The 16533-nt window shown below is 43.5% G+C and overlaps 2 protein-coding genes across 2 annotated transcripts; both read right to left on the reverse strand.

Moving 5' to 3' along the window:
* Positions 1-1811: 1811 nt before the first annotated feature.
* Positions 1812-5849, reverse strand: LOC143132585 (ubiquitin-conjugating enzyme E2 K). Its single transcript, XM_076292213.1, has 7 exons — positions 5552-5849; positions 4427-4520; positions 4148-4206; positions 3864-3946; positions 3596-3695; positions 3043-3171; positions 1812-2905 (listed from the first exon to the last, which is right to left on the reverse strand). Exons 1-7 carry the CDS (start codon positions 5612-5614, stop codon positions 2831-2833), a joined length of 603 nt encoding a protein of 200 aa, XP_076148328.1. The 5' UTR covers positions 5615-5849; the 3' UTR covers positions 1812-2830.
* Positions 5850-9630: 3781 nt separating this feature from the next.
* Positions 9631-15469, reverse strand: klb (klotho beta). Its single transcript, XM_076292767.1, has 6 exons — positions 15418-15469; positions 14328-15019; positions 12832-13345; positions 12477-12745; positions 11016-12204; positions 9631-10070 (listed from the first exon to the last, which is right to left on the reverse strand). The coding sequence occupies exons 1-6, from the start codon at positions 15467-15469 to the stop codon at positions 9631-9633; spliced, it is 3156 nt and encodes a 1051-aa protein (XP_076148882.1).
* Between the last annotated feature and the right edge of the window lie 1064 nt (positions 15470-16533).

The raw sequence follows: 16533 nt of genomic DNA on the forward strand, positions 1-16533 counted from the left end.
TAAAACAATGGATTTCATTTATCAATGTTAAAGCAACATGATAACATAGTGTGTATGTCCCATGATATTCAATCCATATTCCTTTTCTCTTTTTTTTGAAATTAGTTTACATCTAAAACAGAAATAGGCCTATGCATAAAAACTGCATGAATGCCCCACAGACTGCACAAGTGTTGAGAAGTATTTGTAATCATGTTTTGAAATAAATGTATCTTGGCCAAAAAAAAAAAATATTACATCTTCAGGTCGCCTTGCTTGAAAATGCAAGGAATGTGTAAAGGCGTGACAGACCTCCCCAAGCACTTTCCAATGTCTCCGTCACCACTGAGATTAAAACCCATCTGAGCGCTGATCCAGAGATACTCATCACCCAAAAAGGGAAGGTACAAAACGGGCTTTTGTTGCTGTAGGTGTTGGTATGTAACTCGAGCCCAAGCTGGGCAGTATCACGATAGCAGGTGTTTTATCAGCATTGGATGGCAACATTGGGCCACTGGGAAGTCTTTGGAGCTCTGCCCTTCCTACTGCATCTCACCCTCTCTCTCTCTGTGTCCCTGGCAAAGCCTGCCGTCGTAGAGAGACCATAATGAACCTGTTAACTCTGGGTGGAGGTGTTTGTTCATTCCCTTTGCATTCTATTTTTGTCTTCCTGCCTGGGTGTAGAGACGCTCCGTAAATATTACATCTAAAAGATATGTGTGCCGGGGCAAAAGTAGCCTTTACATTTTACATTAAGGCATCATCCTACACTTGCGTGATATTTTATCTTGCCAGAGGAAGGGCCGGGAATGACTTATGGAAGCGTTTCAAGCACAACATGCACCCTAGCGCAACCATCTGCTACTGGTTTCCTTGAATCAGTGTACAGATGAATGCATATGCAACAGCACTTTTCATGTCTTAATGGTCCTCTTCTGCCTACAGACAAATAGAAAACAACTGATCCCAGATCATTTTTTTTTATCTTTCAGCAATTATTTTTTCCCTATCAAGACATTAAACACTGCACACACAAGCAACATTGCAACACGGCCAATCTATTTCATGCTTGCTTGCTCACTCGCTCTCCCTCTCTCTTTCGATCACGCACACACACCATGCCCAAACTCTCTGATCTTCATTAATTTGCTTGTTCTACTTTCTCAGGCTCAGCTGCAACAGAAATTCCCACTGGAATTTCATTTCCAAGCCCCACACTAAATTAGCCACACTCAAGCTCTAACCGGGAATGCCACAAGCACACTTCTTTTAAAGACACACACACACACACACAAAAATACCACAGGAAGAGAGAGAAACATAAACACAATGTATGCAGTCGTCATTCTCTAAAATATTTATGTATATTCCATATACATACCATTTCATGATAACGATGAAAGGAAATGAATTCAATGAAACCAAAAGCAACCGTTTTGGGGGTCTTCCCTAACTATGCTGCTTTCAGTTCACACTGCTTCTCTTTACAGTCTGAAGATCTGGGGGGTCATGAACCTTGTAGCACTACAATCATCATTAAATAGTGGCAAGGGGAGCATAATTTGGCATCCACTTATTTACAATGTTCATACTACTACTAGAAAGGGCAGAGGAGGGCAGCCCCTCTTCCCCAGTTGGTTTCCCCAGAGGGTTTCGCCCAGGCCATTTTGTTTTAGCCTTGGTCACCAGAGGCTAGTTCTTAAGCAGTTCGCGCTCAGGAACTCCAGTAAGCTGCTTTGACACAAAGTCTCTTGTAAACAACGCTGGGCAAACACAATAAAACCTGAACAGATATACATGGAACTATTTTAACCAATGATTTCCCACATATCCTTGTTTTTCATTTATACAGACTTTAATAGCATTATTTACAGATGAAATCTTTTTTTTCCCTCAAGACATAGTTCTGTGGGTGTGGAATCCTTCGTTTCTTTTTTTTCCTTTAATAATCCAGTCTTGGTTGGTTCAGGCTATGCTGTTGGTGAACAGTGGGGATGATGAGATATCATTTCTTTACATTATCTGTTTGCTTAAAAGGGGGAGTCCAAATTCTTCCAAATAAAAAAAGGGAGTTTGGGGGTAGATATGGATGATTGTGCATAAAAGAGGTAGGGAGAGGAGGTCGAGGGAAAATGGGAATTATTAAAAAAAAGAGATGCCTGGTGAAGTCAACAACACAAAGGTAAGAGGAGAGAGTGTGGTCGGAATGGAGAAAAAAGAATGGAATAGAAGAAGCTGCATACTGGAGAGGAATGGTTTCAGAAGAAAGCAAAAGGCAATGGCCAGTCCAGGTAAAATCAGGAAAAGTGGAAAACGGAAGAGACTGCATTTTGGAGTGTGTGTGTGTGTGTGTGTGTGTGTGTGTGTGTGTGTGTGTGTGTGTGTGTGTGTGTGTGTGTGTACGTACAGGGGAGAGCGAAGCCATATCTAGTTAGGGAAAAGTGTCAAATGCCCATGTGTGGGGATATGGTGGGAGAAGAGGAAGAGGAGGAGGAGAACAGTAGAGTCCAGGGAAGGTGAACACTGGAAGATGTGTGCTGGTTGGTGAGTGTGTGTGTGTGTATATGACAATGGTGACACTGCAAGATTGTGAGAATGTGGGGGCTTTTGCCTTGGGACCTGATCAAGGGCTCAGACAGTGGAAAGACACAGAATGTTTGTGTGTTTGTTTGTTTGTTTGCTTGTTTGTTTGTGTGTGTGTGTGTGAGAGAGAGAGAGAATGACAGAGAGAGAGAGTGACAGAAAGAGAGTGAGAGAGAGAGGGTTGCATATGGCAAGATGGGAGGATGTTGGAGATGAGGAGGATGGTGGTCTTAGGGCAGGTGCAGGCAGGTAGACTCTTAGACTGGAATCAGTTGCTAAGCAGGAGTTCTGTCGCCGTCTCAACATCCCAGGATTTCGATGACAGTGCCACTATTACTGCATTCTGCAAAAAGGGTGAGAGCAAACAATCTTCAAATCAGCCCGCCTATAACAAACCCCCCCCATTTAACAACTGAATACACCTTTGCTGAACTCAATTTAGTCATAAGTTTCTTCAAACTGTTCTGTAAACACACTCACTTTGTCAAAGCCCATTGCACAGAGTTTATCTATTTTGCGTGTGTATTCTGGACTGGAGACGGGAGCGCCACCGTATACGTGCGACCAGAGTTTAGCCGTCTGTTTGAACATCTCTGGATTCTGCTTATACTGGAGACAAAGGAGGAAAGAAAAGGACACGAGGTAAAAACAACCAAATGACAACAAGCATGACAATCATCATATCTGGCTCAGAATCCATTCCAAAATTCAAATGGAAATTCTGAAAACCCATCTCTTCAAGCTGGCATTTTCATTTAATTAGTCACATGGCTACTGTACTTTAAGAAGTGTATTTGTATGTATTTTGTTGAAATTGTTGGATCTGTTTATTTGTGAAGCCACCTTGGCTGTCATGAAAGCCACTTTTAAATAAAATGTGTCATTATGTAAATCGCGTCTTGAACACCTTGGAACACATGATTCATATTTTCCATAATCCATTCACATAAACTGTTTGGTTTACCACAGACTCAATTACATAGGCCTAACTCTTGAAGTGTACAGGTCACTTAATCATAGCAAGGCAACTGACCTGATTGGCGACCACAGCGTCCTGTGGGTCGTCTGGCTCTGCCGCCGCCAGTAAAGCCTGTAGCGAAAGCAGCACCGTTCGAAGTGTCATGGCTGCCGCCCTGCAATCAAACAACAACATGAACCCCCTGTTAATTACATCTCACTAGTCCAAAGGAAGCACACGTCACTATCAACATACTTCATTAGGTGCTCTTGTGAAAAAAAAAAAAAAAAACATGATAATTAGATCTGCTTAAATGTGTGGAAACTGGTAAGCATCCACTCACCACTGGTCTTTCAGGATGTCCAGGCATATGGCCCCGGTGACAGAGCTGATGTTGGGATGCCAGATTTTTGTGATAAATCGCACCTAAATAAGAGGTGGAGCCGGGTTAAGGCAATGACCATGATTTCATTACTTCATCAGAAGTTAACTTGGATGTAGCATTACACTAAATCCTATTTAGAGTTTCAGCTGTGCTGGAGCTAATTCCCTTGTGCAATCATACATCTGTAAATCAGGTCAAACAGGAAAGACCACACATACCACAGACAAAAAAGGCAGGCCTACCTTTGGTGGATTGAATGGATACGTTTCTGGAATTTTGATTTCTAACTGAAATCTACCTCCTAGAGACAAAAAAAAAAAAAAAAAAAATAGGGAACAAGAGAGAGGTTGGACCAGACCAAGAATAATGCAGTAGTATGCATAGGTTTACCACAAATGAATCATATAACTGTAACAGCAAACACGTTGAACAAACATTCACTAAATAAAAGATAAAGTTTAGGATGGCTTGGGTGTCCTGTCAGTCTTTTGAACAGAATGATGTAATTGAGATCCCTTTACCTTCATAGGGTGTGTCTGGGGGTCCTGCTATCTCTCCTCTAAGTTCTGTGAAGTTCTCATCCACTAGGTCCACCTTGATCTGGTTCTTACTCGTCTATGCAAAAAGAATATAGGAAATATAATGTTATGAAGTGAGCAGACAGGGAAACTACAGTAGTTAAAATGTGAATGGCCATAAGTAAAAGCTATTTAGGAACCTCTACTTCAGGGTCAAGTAAATGTTCCTTCAATAAGACTGGACCACATGTAAACCCAGTGTGTTGAGCAATGAAACTGAGTGATAACAACTGTGATAGATCACCCATCAACAACAGTGATCTGCCTTCTGGTCAATAGAATCACAATCAGTGGGCTACCTGTTCTGTGGTTTAGGGGCCAAGGCCCCCCGATTGTCAAGTAGGCTACATCGTGACTTTTCACAAACAAAAAGCAAGTTCATTGACTACTCAAAGAAATTCCAGCTAACAAAGACTGCATAGTACAGGATGGATGACTCTCGCTAAAATGTTTACATCAGCCTGCTAAACTTGTATTATTACAGCATAACAACGCAGGCTGGACTAGGTCACGTTCCTCGAAAGTGATTCTTAAGGATTAGCCAATCTTTGCAGCACTCCATGGTAACCACATTAGTGTCATGTGTAAACACTGATACAGTGACATACTAGTACATACCATAGATTATGTTATAGTTAGCTAGCAAGGTAATGATGGTATAATTACAAATAACAAGGAATAACTTTAACTTAACATTGGATCTTAGCATCAAGCTAATGTCAACGTTGTGTTAATGGTATTCGTATGAAGTTATCCCTTTCTGCAGTGAACATTGCGAAATTCAATTCATTCAAGCAAGTTATGCACAATGTTGACCTTTGAGTTAGATTATCCCGACCGACCTTCAGTAGGCCTACCTTACAACACTGTGACAGTAAGGTTACGGATACTTTTGGCTACAATGTTGCAAGTTGAAAAACATCGTCTTTTTTAGAAGCGTTAGCTAGCTACCTAGCCACTTAGCAAACAGACACCATAGCATAGCGTTTGTTTTGGAGTCAACCAAACATGGCCCATGGCCAATGTTGTGCGGATGTTGTGTTCCACGAGATACAATCGCTGTCTTACCTCTTCGCTTTTCAGGACCTCCTTAAATTCCCTTTTTATCCTTTGGACAGCGATGTAGGCCATGATGCCGCCGCGTAACGTTATTTGATGTGTGAAATCAGAATGGAGTCCGCGAGTAGGGCGTCGTTGGAATTTGGCCTGAAAACACGTTTAGGTGACAGACCAGGAGGAACCCCCCTCTCACTTTATCTCTATCCAAGTGTCTGCCACCCCTTGTGTCTGTCACCGTAAAATCACCGAAGATGCAGGATTTCTACGTTTCGCACCCCTGTGATACGACCACTTCTTCATTGGTTTCAGTGAGTGTGAGAAGGTTAGTTGAAGCAAAAAGAACAGCGCCCTCTATTGTAGTGGGTGTCACATGGTAACACCTCTGCTACCTCCTGACACCCCTCTGGCCTATATGTTGACTCTGGAAAGGCCAGAGTTTTGTATGGTTCAAGTTTTTCAAAGAAATTCTTGCTAGGTTCACTGTAAATGATTATTACGTGCACATGGAAAATTGTATTTTGACATAGATCATAGTCACGTCACCCTCAAAAATAAAATCAGGACGGTCATCTTGCTGCATACCCTGAGAGGCAATAATTATAGGCAAGAATGGCTGAAGACAAGGCCTGAAGACGGTCCTGGAAATGACACGAGTCATCCATGAAAATATGGGGAAGTGTAGGTGAGCTTGACTGTCTTAAGTTAATCTATGATTGTACGTGCAGTGTGTGTATTTGTGTACAGTATGTGTAGCTCGCTATGCGTGTGAATGGCATACTGTAAATTAACCTAAAAATGTTTTGTGAATTGAAGAGTGGGAGATTAATGTTTAAATTGTAAGTGTTGTGTTTTATTTTAAAATGTCTTGTGGTTTCCCTCTTTACTTAATGTTAGTGTGTGTTTTCTGTTAGTCAGTGTCATATTATGTATGCCCAATGTGGTTTTCCTGATGTGTTGAGGTCTTGTCTACTCCTGCCCTCTGTCTCATGCTCAGTAAGCCTGTGCCAACCTGCCATCTGTTAGGAGTGTCTGAATGTGTTTGCCAAGTGTCTTAATGAACGGCAAAGAGCCAAGATACAACCTGACACCACAATATGTTTGCTTGATCTTTTCTGCTGTCTGCATACCCCTGACAAGCAAGAAAGGGTGCCAAAAATGACAAGACATGGAGACACTTGTCCAGCATAAAATCATGACGCATAAGAGAAAATAGTATATAGAATATATGTGATGCATTACTGTAATGCAGCAATGGGATCAACAGATGTTTTTGATAGCCTAACCTATGGTCTTTTGATCTTTTCTGGTTGTGCAACCCTTACAGGCCAAAAGACCTGTGGATGGCAGGGGGCACCATCATCCTGGACAAAAGGTAGAAGTAGTGAAATAGAGAAATATACACAAATATGTCAAAGAAACATGAGGCCCTAATTTAAATGCTGGTCTAAGTGCAAAGGCTAAAGGCTAACTAATGCTAGCTTAATAGCTATACAATATCTGCTTGCAAATTTGATGCCAAGAGCAAGATCCCAAGCACAAGTGTTCCGCTAAATGCTGCCTCATGCCACATATGGCTTTAGTTCATGCACGAGAACTTTACTCATCCATAGACACGGCCTTCAGTTCCATCGCCTTTTCTTAATATAGTTATATATATAGATATATAGATATATATTGAATTTATTCTTGTACTGTTGCACTGTTGGACTTACTCATTTGCACCATCACCATGACACTCACTCACACAGAGCACCTTACTTTACCTTACTATGCACAGAGAATCAGGCTCAGTCCCTGCCTCAGTCATTGCAAGCGCCTCTTGATTGATTAATCACCCACTATGTGGATACTGTTTTTAGAATTGATTTAGATTAAGTGTTATTTAGTATAATTTGTATTTTAGTATATTCTTTATCTTCTACTGTCCTTATTGCTTAGTTGTGTTTTTTATATTACATACCTTTAATGACTTTTTTCTGTTGTTAGTGAATGTGTGTGTGATGTCTGTATGCTACTGAGACCTTGAATTTCCCCTGGGGATCAATAAAGTATCTATCTATCCATCTACGCCGATGACATACAATTATATCTCACTATATCCTCCCCTCTTCCCAGTTCACTCACTGACTGCCTATCTGACTTAAAGCTCTGGATGCATGATAACCTTCTAAAACTCAACTCAGATAAAACAGAAATCCTTCTCATTAGCCCCAAATCTCATAGTTTCCGTCTTGTAGGATTCTCTGGTTGTTGCGTTGTGTTTTAGTTCTAATGGTTGTATTGAAGATGGTCAATAAAGCTTGACGGCGGGATCAGGATCGGCGATTAGATGATGATTTATTGTAGATGGTACAATAATGAATAACTGAACACAGGCTAAGTCTCGAACAGTAAAAATGTGCAGAGTCTAACAGTTGTGGTTGTTGTTAGAAGCGGCGGCTGAGCCTTCCGATAGAAAATGCTCCTTGGTCGCTTCCTCGATCCGTCTCAGAGTCAAAATCTAAGACAAAGCCTGTTATACTAAAACATACAAACGAAAATCATGCCAACGTGGCAGGTGCCAACCAGTGTACAAAACCCGGCTCTGGCCGGATGGCTACCAGCCCTGAATGGCCCATGTTATGTCTGATGTTCCTCGGATGTTCCCAAACATCGGCCTGTCTGACCTTCCTGCTGGTGCACAGGCCTAAGGCACAGTTATGTTATGTACAATAGTATGGACCTCTCCCCGTTGTATACTACACACAGAAGTAACATATGAACACATCAGAATACAGTAAGAATACCCCAGAATTCTACAGTCTGAACATTGATAGTGTCAAATCCACTTCTGTTGTCAGAAACCTCTTCATACTGCTTGATTTTATTTCAAGTACATGGCCGTAATGTATCAAATAGCCAGTTATACGTCACAGCAACCTTTATATCAAAGATTCTAGAGCGGTTCTAGAATTTTTGCTTTATATGTATATTTGTTATTAAAAAAGGGGGTGGGGAATGGACAGCAATAGAGACAATCATGCAGATTGATGCATGCAGAAACATACATGTGACATCATCATGTATACAGTTTTTGGAAGTATTTTATGAATTAAGTATTTCTAAAATGCAAAAAATATGCATATTGTATGCACGCAATATAACATGCAAAACAATAATATTTTGATACAAATTACATACTCATTGTTATAAGGCCTATATCACTACTAAATCAAAATATTTAGCATATCAAATAAAATACATGTTGGGTTACACTACCCAAACCTGATGGCAGTCTAGTCTTTATCTATTTACATCACCCACAAACCAAAGTCCAAACACATGTGCAATGAACCTGACTACAACTCCTGTGTTGTATTTTACATTCATTTCCAGCAGGGGGCCTAACTGTAGCGCAGATGAACAGCACCAAAGGTTTTTCATTTCTAAAGAACACAATGTCTGACTCCATACTTTTCAAAGGAACATTGAAATTGTATAATGAATATGTTTCATAGCTTACAATACAACAGTGTAAGCGATCACAGAAAATTATAAGAAAACAGGTGATTGTTGTAAACAGGTGAAATGAACGATGGCTACAGGCTATTGCAATACAAAACACAACTGGAAAACCAATGGTAAAACATTGATGCTAAAACAATAAAGTGCATTGTTGAAAACATGTATGCAAAGCATGCAAGTATGCAACTATTCAGCTTTGTTCCCCAACACACACACGCATGCACGCACGCACGCGCGCGCACACACACGCACATGCACATAAACACACACATACAATATCCATACAAGTAATCAGTCCATTCATTTGTCAGATGACTGGTTTTGCTATAACGGTCTAAAGTCAGAACTCTCCTGTACATTCTCACGCAAAAGAGCCAACATTGAGGTATCAACTTCAAGAACAGCAAGTGAAGCAGTAGGTGAAAGTGCCACGGCTATTGATAGAACATGAGTCATTTACATTACAAAGCATTGCACGAACACAAAGACCCATCACCAAAATGATTGGCCCATCGTCTCTATATTAAACCTATTCATCAGCATGTAAAAGGCTGTGCAAGACAGCTGTGCAAATAGTCTGTCCGTCACAGCCTGCGCACGACGCGCTGCATGGCAAATCGCTCCCAGTGCTGCTTGGTGACTCGCTGGGGGCTCATGGGGCGTGCCGCGCGTCTTCTCCCCATGCTGAGCTTCCTCCTGAGGGTCCCCACTAAAACTCCGCTGAGAATAGCGGCGCTGACCAACATGCAGAAGCCGAAGAACAGCAGCGGCTTGTTCTCGGACATCTTTGTGCAGACTGAGCAGCTGTAGGCGTGGGCAGGAGGCGGCTGTTGGCAGGACTCTTGCGTTCCTCCGTCCCCAGATGGGAAGCCACGGTGGGAGATGATCTCCTGGTACGTCGTGACGGAGCCCTTGGGGTGCGACTCGTAATGTGTGGGGGCGAACAGGCCGAAGTGAAAGGTGTGGCGGTCCTGAAGGTTCCAGATGTAAAGTCCCCTGAGGTCGACGCCATCTAGCTCTCGAGCTACAGGAGGGACAGATGGAACAAGCAAAATTGAGTTCCCAGAAGCAGAATGTTTTTATGTTTACAGATGGACTGATGCAGAGCCACAAAGCATACAGATGCAGAGCTGTGTTAGTGGTTGTGTGCATTCATTTACTGAAAACACAGTCATTTCTGTATTGTTGGCACACACACGTTGGAACTGGTTCAATCAAAGCAAATACCACAGATGTTATTTGAGTTGAATTAATGTTTGATTAGCATGTCCATGGTGACAAAATAGATTTTCAAAAGGCCAGACACTAAATAATATGGGCTGTTTATACAAAAAGGTCTGTCTGCACTCTAAACAAAGCACATCAAAAGCGTTATCACTTTGACAATGTCTCAAGTGTGTGTTCAGTTTTTGTGGTGGGATATTTACACTTATCACGTCACTGTGCTTCATTTCATTACGCCCACAAACCTGGTCATCCTTTTACCACGAGGCAGCAACATGTACAAACACACTATCAGTGAAAAACAGTCCTGAAATTGCTCTCGCCTGACCCAGCATGGAGTTCTCTATTCACATTTTATGATTTCAAAGGTCCTTCATAAATCAGTGTTTAAGACCTGAAGCATATGATAAGACGTTTGTGCTGCGACCGGTGACAGTGACCATTGAACATGATGGCTGATGAATAGTGAGATGACATGCATACTGAACCACAGTCAAAATGATAAGAAGCCTACCTAACTGAGCACTATAGAAATGCTTGTAAACTGATATGATATACAAATTCCGGCATGAAGTCCGGAAATAATCTGTATGTTAATCACTGTTAATGATTGAATATAGATATGAGACAAAGATGATTAAAATTTTAACATCGCTTCAGACAGCTGTTCAGGAGATTAGACAGTATGTGAAGTACTTCAGAGCAGTTTGAAATAGAACACATGTGTTTAGTTTGCTCTACCAACCTTTCAGGGCCTCTTGCAGGTACTCCCTAATGTAGGTTTGTCTCAGCTGGTCATTATGGGATGCCTGGTCATCCACCCCTGAAGCCGTGACGACAATGGGCCGTGCGTCTCCATAGCGACCCTTCACCCACTTGAGGACTTTCCGAAGGCCCCAAGGCACCACAGCCTGTCCCAGATAAGAGACATGCCAATTGGGGTCATTGAAGAAGGAACAGCCATGGATGGCACCATGGTGTTGATTCGATCCAGCCTGGGCATTTCGGTGTAGGGAGTTTCTAGGAGAGACAAGGCGTGTGGTGAAGTGGTTCAGAGCAATGAAGTCTAAGGCTCCTCTGAGCTTCTGCTGCTCCTTGTCTGTAAAGTGGGGTAAAGGAGAGAGGCCAGCTTGACCAGGCGTCTGGACCGTGTCCTCTGCGTACCCGCGCACCTCATCGGGGTGTTGCCCTCTGCCTTCGGCCAAGAAGGGATCCAGGAACCGTCCGACCTCATACAATAGGAAGCGCTTAGCGGTAGCTTGGTGGGACTCCAGAAACGGGTTGGCCGGCTCCACCCAATCAGCATGCAGAGTGAAGGTGACCTGTGCGCCGTGCTGAGGCCGATAGAGGTCATTGTAGACGTGCCACACGTGGGCGTGGGCCAGGAGGAGATGGTGGGCTGCCCGCCGGTGCTCCTCTACGCTCCCGTTGTGCAGTTCAGCAAGCCGATTGGGCTCATTGATGGTGATCCACGTGTGGACCCAAGGGCTCAGCTCTTGGAAGCAAAAGGTTGCGTAGGCCTCAAAGGCCTCGACCGTGCTATGGTTCAACCAGCCTCCGGTTGCCTGCAGTGGCTTAGGCATGCCCAGTGTTGGGGACCTATGGCTGGAGTGGTACAGCGTGACCACTGCTTTGACTCCCAGCTTGTGAAGCTCGATCAGGAAACAGCGGTAGTACCTGAGCGCCTCTTGGTCCACGTGTGAGGGATCTCCGTCGGGGAGAAGGAGGGACCAGTCCAGGGCAAAGCGGTAGTGCGTGACGTGGGTCGTCTCGAGAAGTTGCAGTTGGCGTCGGATGGACAGGAAGTCAGTGCACTGAGCGCCACGTGTGCGGAGGGTCACCCCGGAAACCGGGCGCAGACTGCCATCACCTGAGAAGTTCCAGCGATAGAGGTTGGGGTCAATAAACTGAGCGGAGTACGGGTGGAGACGAATCTATTGGAATAAAATGGGGGAAATGGTGACAGTTCTAATCTGGTTAGCATGACCAGACAAATATTGAGTTCATGTTCCCATGACAACTGTGTTATGGACCAATAAGATGGCAGTGTTAGGCTAAAGAATGTGCTAATGTAGTCCAAATTTACTATTATAAGTTCATAAGTTCACAGCTACATAACAATATGTCACATCAAGTTTTTGTTAAAGACAGGAACACAATTCTCTGAGAAATATTAGTTGTATACTCTCACTGCTTATGTACTTACATGTAGCACAGGGTCTGCCACTCCCCATTGGAAATCACAGGGGAACTCTCCATGAATGCTCTCAGAGCTCTCTGAGTCAGAAAAGCCATTGTTCAGAACAACTTGCCTGTAGAACTTTGCAGAGGTTTTGGGGACCCTGCTCAGGTCTGTACCATTGAGATCCACATAGAATAAACCCCTCCTCACTGTGTATCCAAAATTCCACTCAAATCCATCCACCAGAGACCAAGCTGTGTATCCAAAGACCTGTGCATTGTCATATGTCACAGCTGAAAGGGAATTTAAATAGTGAGCATAACATGAAAAGTAGACATTGAAGCTCATGGACATAACCGTAAATCTACATTCTCCTCACCTTCAAGCACCTGGCCCAACAATCTCCTCATGACATATATGGCCAGAGTGTCTTCCCATCTGACCGAAGCGTCAGTGAACCAGCCACTCTCAGCCACCAGCACCGCGGGGTTGTCATACTCCAGCCGAATCCAGCCAAGCACCTTCCTCAGATCCATGGACAACACCTGTCCAAACAGAGGCAGTCGCTGACCCATGCGGAGAGTGTCCGGCCCGAAAGCCAGGGAGAGGAAGTCGGCTGTGCCCTGGACAAAGGCTGTCTCCTCTGGGGAGAACTCAGGGATGAGCCCTCGGTTGGAGTCTTTCAAGGAGGCTGGGTAGTCGCCAGTGCCATGAATTGGACCCGCAAACCAACCAATTACGGCCTCCATGGATTTCTGGCAGAGTTGGACACTGGCAGGTGTCGACTCTCCGTTGAACGGCTCTATCCAGTGGGATCCCAGTGTTAGGGAAACCTGGCCATTTTGGTGTGGGCGGAAATGGGTGTTGTACACATGCCAAACTTTAGCGTGAGCCTAAAGATAGAAAAGTACAATGTCAAGCTTCAGCGTTATATACTGTAGACATTAAACACTGATTGAAAACAAACAGGTATATAGCATACTGTAATATATTGATGGCACAGGTATGTGAGTTGAGCATCACATGTGAATTAGCAATTATCTGAATTTATATCCACACTAAAGACAACAGGATGTCAATTAGTGTCTAAAATCATCCTAATGACAGTGTGAAAACCATCTCCTCTCTCTGACACGTTTTGTCTGGCACCTGTTACAACATATTTTGGATGTGCTCACCTGTCTCTACAAATAAAATCATCCTAATGCAATAATTTACACAATCATACATCAACATCTTCAGTTCAGCACTTAGGCACCTAAACATCTTTTGGACAAATTGGTTATTGGAGATTGCAACAGTGTAGATGCATTGCGTTGTACAGTGTGAGTTGCGGTGAATATTATTAATTAACAGCTCTAACTGTCCTGCAGTAATGACCATGCTAAACAGACTCCCTACTATATGTGGACTCTGACCTCAGACCAGTTCTGTTTACTCATTCACATTAACAGTGATTAATCTGCCATTAAATCCAACTGCAAACAACCCAGCTTGTTTAGATAGGTCAGCATGGTTTGGAATGAGTAGGAAATGGCATGGTTGTTTTAAAGTGATACATTTCCTGCAGAAACTCCACAAGACTAAAACATGACAGAATTCAGAAGCATTTTCGTTATTAGCGGTGGCTGTATTCATGCTGTGGGAAAAAAAACATTATTTTTCACACAGTGAAAATAAACACTTAAGACTATGGAAAATGCTCTGTAATGTACCTTAATGTTAATGTTACCTTAGCAGTGTGAGGCTTATAATTAAACTGCTACTCAATACTACCATCAAGTAAACATTGTATATTACCGTCAACACTACTGAAAGCTTTCATTGTGGATGCTGACTCCTCCATTCCCATTTGACCCTTGACCCTTCACTCACCCTAATGAGGTTGTGACCAACAATAAAGGTGGCAGCCGGGTCATGGCTTTCCCCTGGCGCATGAACCCCAGTGCCGTAGCCTTGCACCGCAATCAGGTACGGATTATGCATGGTGAGCCAGTACTTCACCGAGCCTCCAAACGTCCGAAAGCAGAAAGTGGCATACTCCACGAAAGCCTCCACGGTGTTGTCATTCTTCCAGCCCCCGTAGGGCTCCTCCAGGGCCAGTGGCAGGTCCCAGTGGTAGAGGGTCACCACTGGCGTGATGCCCTCGGCTTGGAGCCTGCTGATCAGACGCTGGTAGTGGGCCACCCCCTCAGAGTTGGGGTCTCCGACGCCGTTGGGAAAGAGCCGTGGCCAAGAGAGGGAGAAGACGTACGTTTGGGTTCCCAAGTACTTGAGCGCCTTCACGTCCTCTTCCCATCGAGTGTAGCTGTCAGCAGCAGTATCTGCTGTCCCTGTGCTGGCTCCCCTTGTGTGGGTAAAGTGGTCCCAGATGGACGGTCCCTTCCCATCTTGGTCCCAGGAGCCCTCCGTCTGATAGGCAGATGTCCCCACTCCCCAGAGAAAGTTGGAGGGGAAAGGTGTGTGCAGATAGAGGCTCTTGTTTTGGTGGCTGGTGATAGCTGGAGACTTCTGCCACTGTTTCAGTCCTTCCCCAGGAGAACACAGAGCTTGGTCCCAGAAACACACTGAGAGAAAAGAAAACAGAAGGAGAGAGACTTTGGCAACCGACACTAAATCCTGAGCAGTGGTCATCTTCGGACGAGAAAAGTGGGTCTCTGTTCAGGTGAGAGCTATGCCAACTTCAGTATCCTCCGCCTCCTCTGCCTCCCTACCTGCCTTCTCTCTGTTGCAAATACACACACAATCTCTCTCTCTCCCTCCCTCTCTCCGTGTGTCTCTATCTCTGGTGTGGTCTTCAGAACTCTCTGAACGTAAGGAGGGTTTTGTCAATGATTAACGTGAACTCTGTTCCCAGACTTCAAGACTTGATCTCCATCAACCTGCTGCAGGTTCTCTCTCTTCTCTCTCTTTCTCTCTCTGCCCTGTTTGCCGCCGATCTCAAGGGTCTATTTGTGGTTGTTACCATTGTCCTTCCCTGGTTGACTGTTGCTAAGATGATAATTCAATTTTTCCATTTCACACGCAGCTACATGTTGAAAGACAGCCATTACATTTCATTATAACAATCAGGTCAGTCAGGTTGTTTTGACATTTATTTGTGAGTTCAATCAAAGGTCAGTCTTTCTAAATGTAATTTCTCCCAAGGGTTTGACAAGGCACAACAGAGGACATTCACTGATACGGTTGGTCTCAAACATGGCACTTTACACATGTTTTATGAAGAGATCTGTCTTAGATCTGTCTTGCCCTGGATATTAATCTTATGGTTGAGCTCACTGGAGGATGTGACAGGTGAAAGGAGGTTTGATTTAGATCTCTTACAGGACGGGGTAAGACAAGTGGCTGGAGGTGATTTCAAAGCAACCACTTCAGAGATTTATGTTTATACTGTATGTTGTAATGTACGTGTTTGCTTGTGTGTGTGTGTGTGTGTGTGTGTGTGTGTGTGTGTGTGTGTGTGTGTGTGTGTGTGTGTGTGTGTGTGTGTGTGTGTGTGTGTGTGTGTGTGTGTGTGTGTGTGTGTGTGTGGTGAAAGATGCTATGTACAGGTAGATTTGCCTGAAGTAGTTTCGTTGGTCTAGGGGGTTGAGTTGAGTTCTGAGGCTTGTGTGTAAAGCCCATTTACAGAGGGAAATTATAGAGAGGATTTAGTATGAGAAATGAATCATGGCACAGTAATTCAAAAACATATAACCTCAGTTGCAGCTGAGTGATGACCTATATTTTCACCCTGCAGATTACATCAGGTGGAGCCTATGATGCCATGTGGGATGAGTGTGGGTCTAATGAATAACACTGGCTAAAGATGGAACTGAAGCAAACTGCACTAGAAAGATTTTATATTTCTCTTTGTTGGTATAAAGTCATAAATACAAATGTCTATACTGTTGCTATTAGTGGGGCAATTCCATGGAAAATTAATTTTTTTGTAACATCCATAACGCCAATAAAATGTGATGGTATGGTATGACGTGAATGATTACATGAAATTTGAGCATTTGCTATTTTTGGCTGAAAAATGCACAAAAAATGAATGTTATCATTCACATCATACAAATGCCAAGGCATTTCACTGGCG

The sequence above is a fragment of the Alosa pseudoharengus genome, unplaced genomic scaffold (assembly GCF_046254945.1).
Source record: "Alosa pseudoharengus isolate Yale_2024_CS ecotype anadromous, Long Island Sound unplaced genomic scaffold, YU_APseudo_1.1 YU_APseudo_1.1_scf_19, whole genome shotgun sequence".
Taxonomy (NCBI): domain Eukaryota; kingdom Metazoa; phylum Chordata; class Actinopteri; order Clupeiformes; family Clupeidae; genus Alosa; species Alosa pseudoharengus.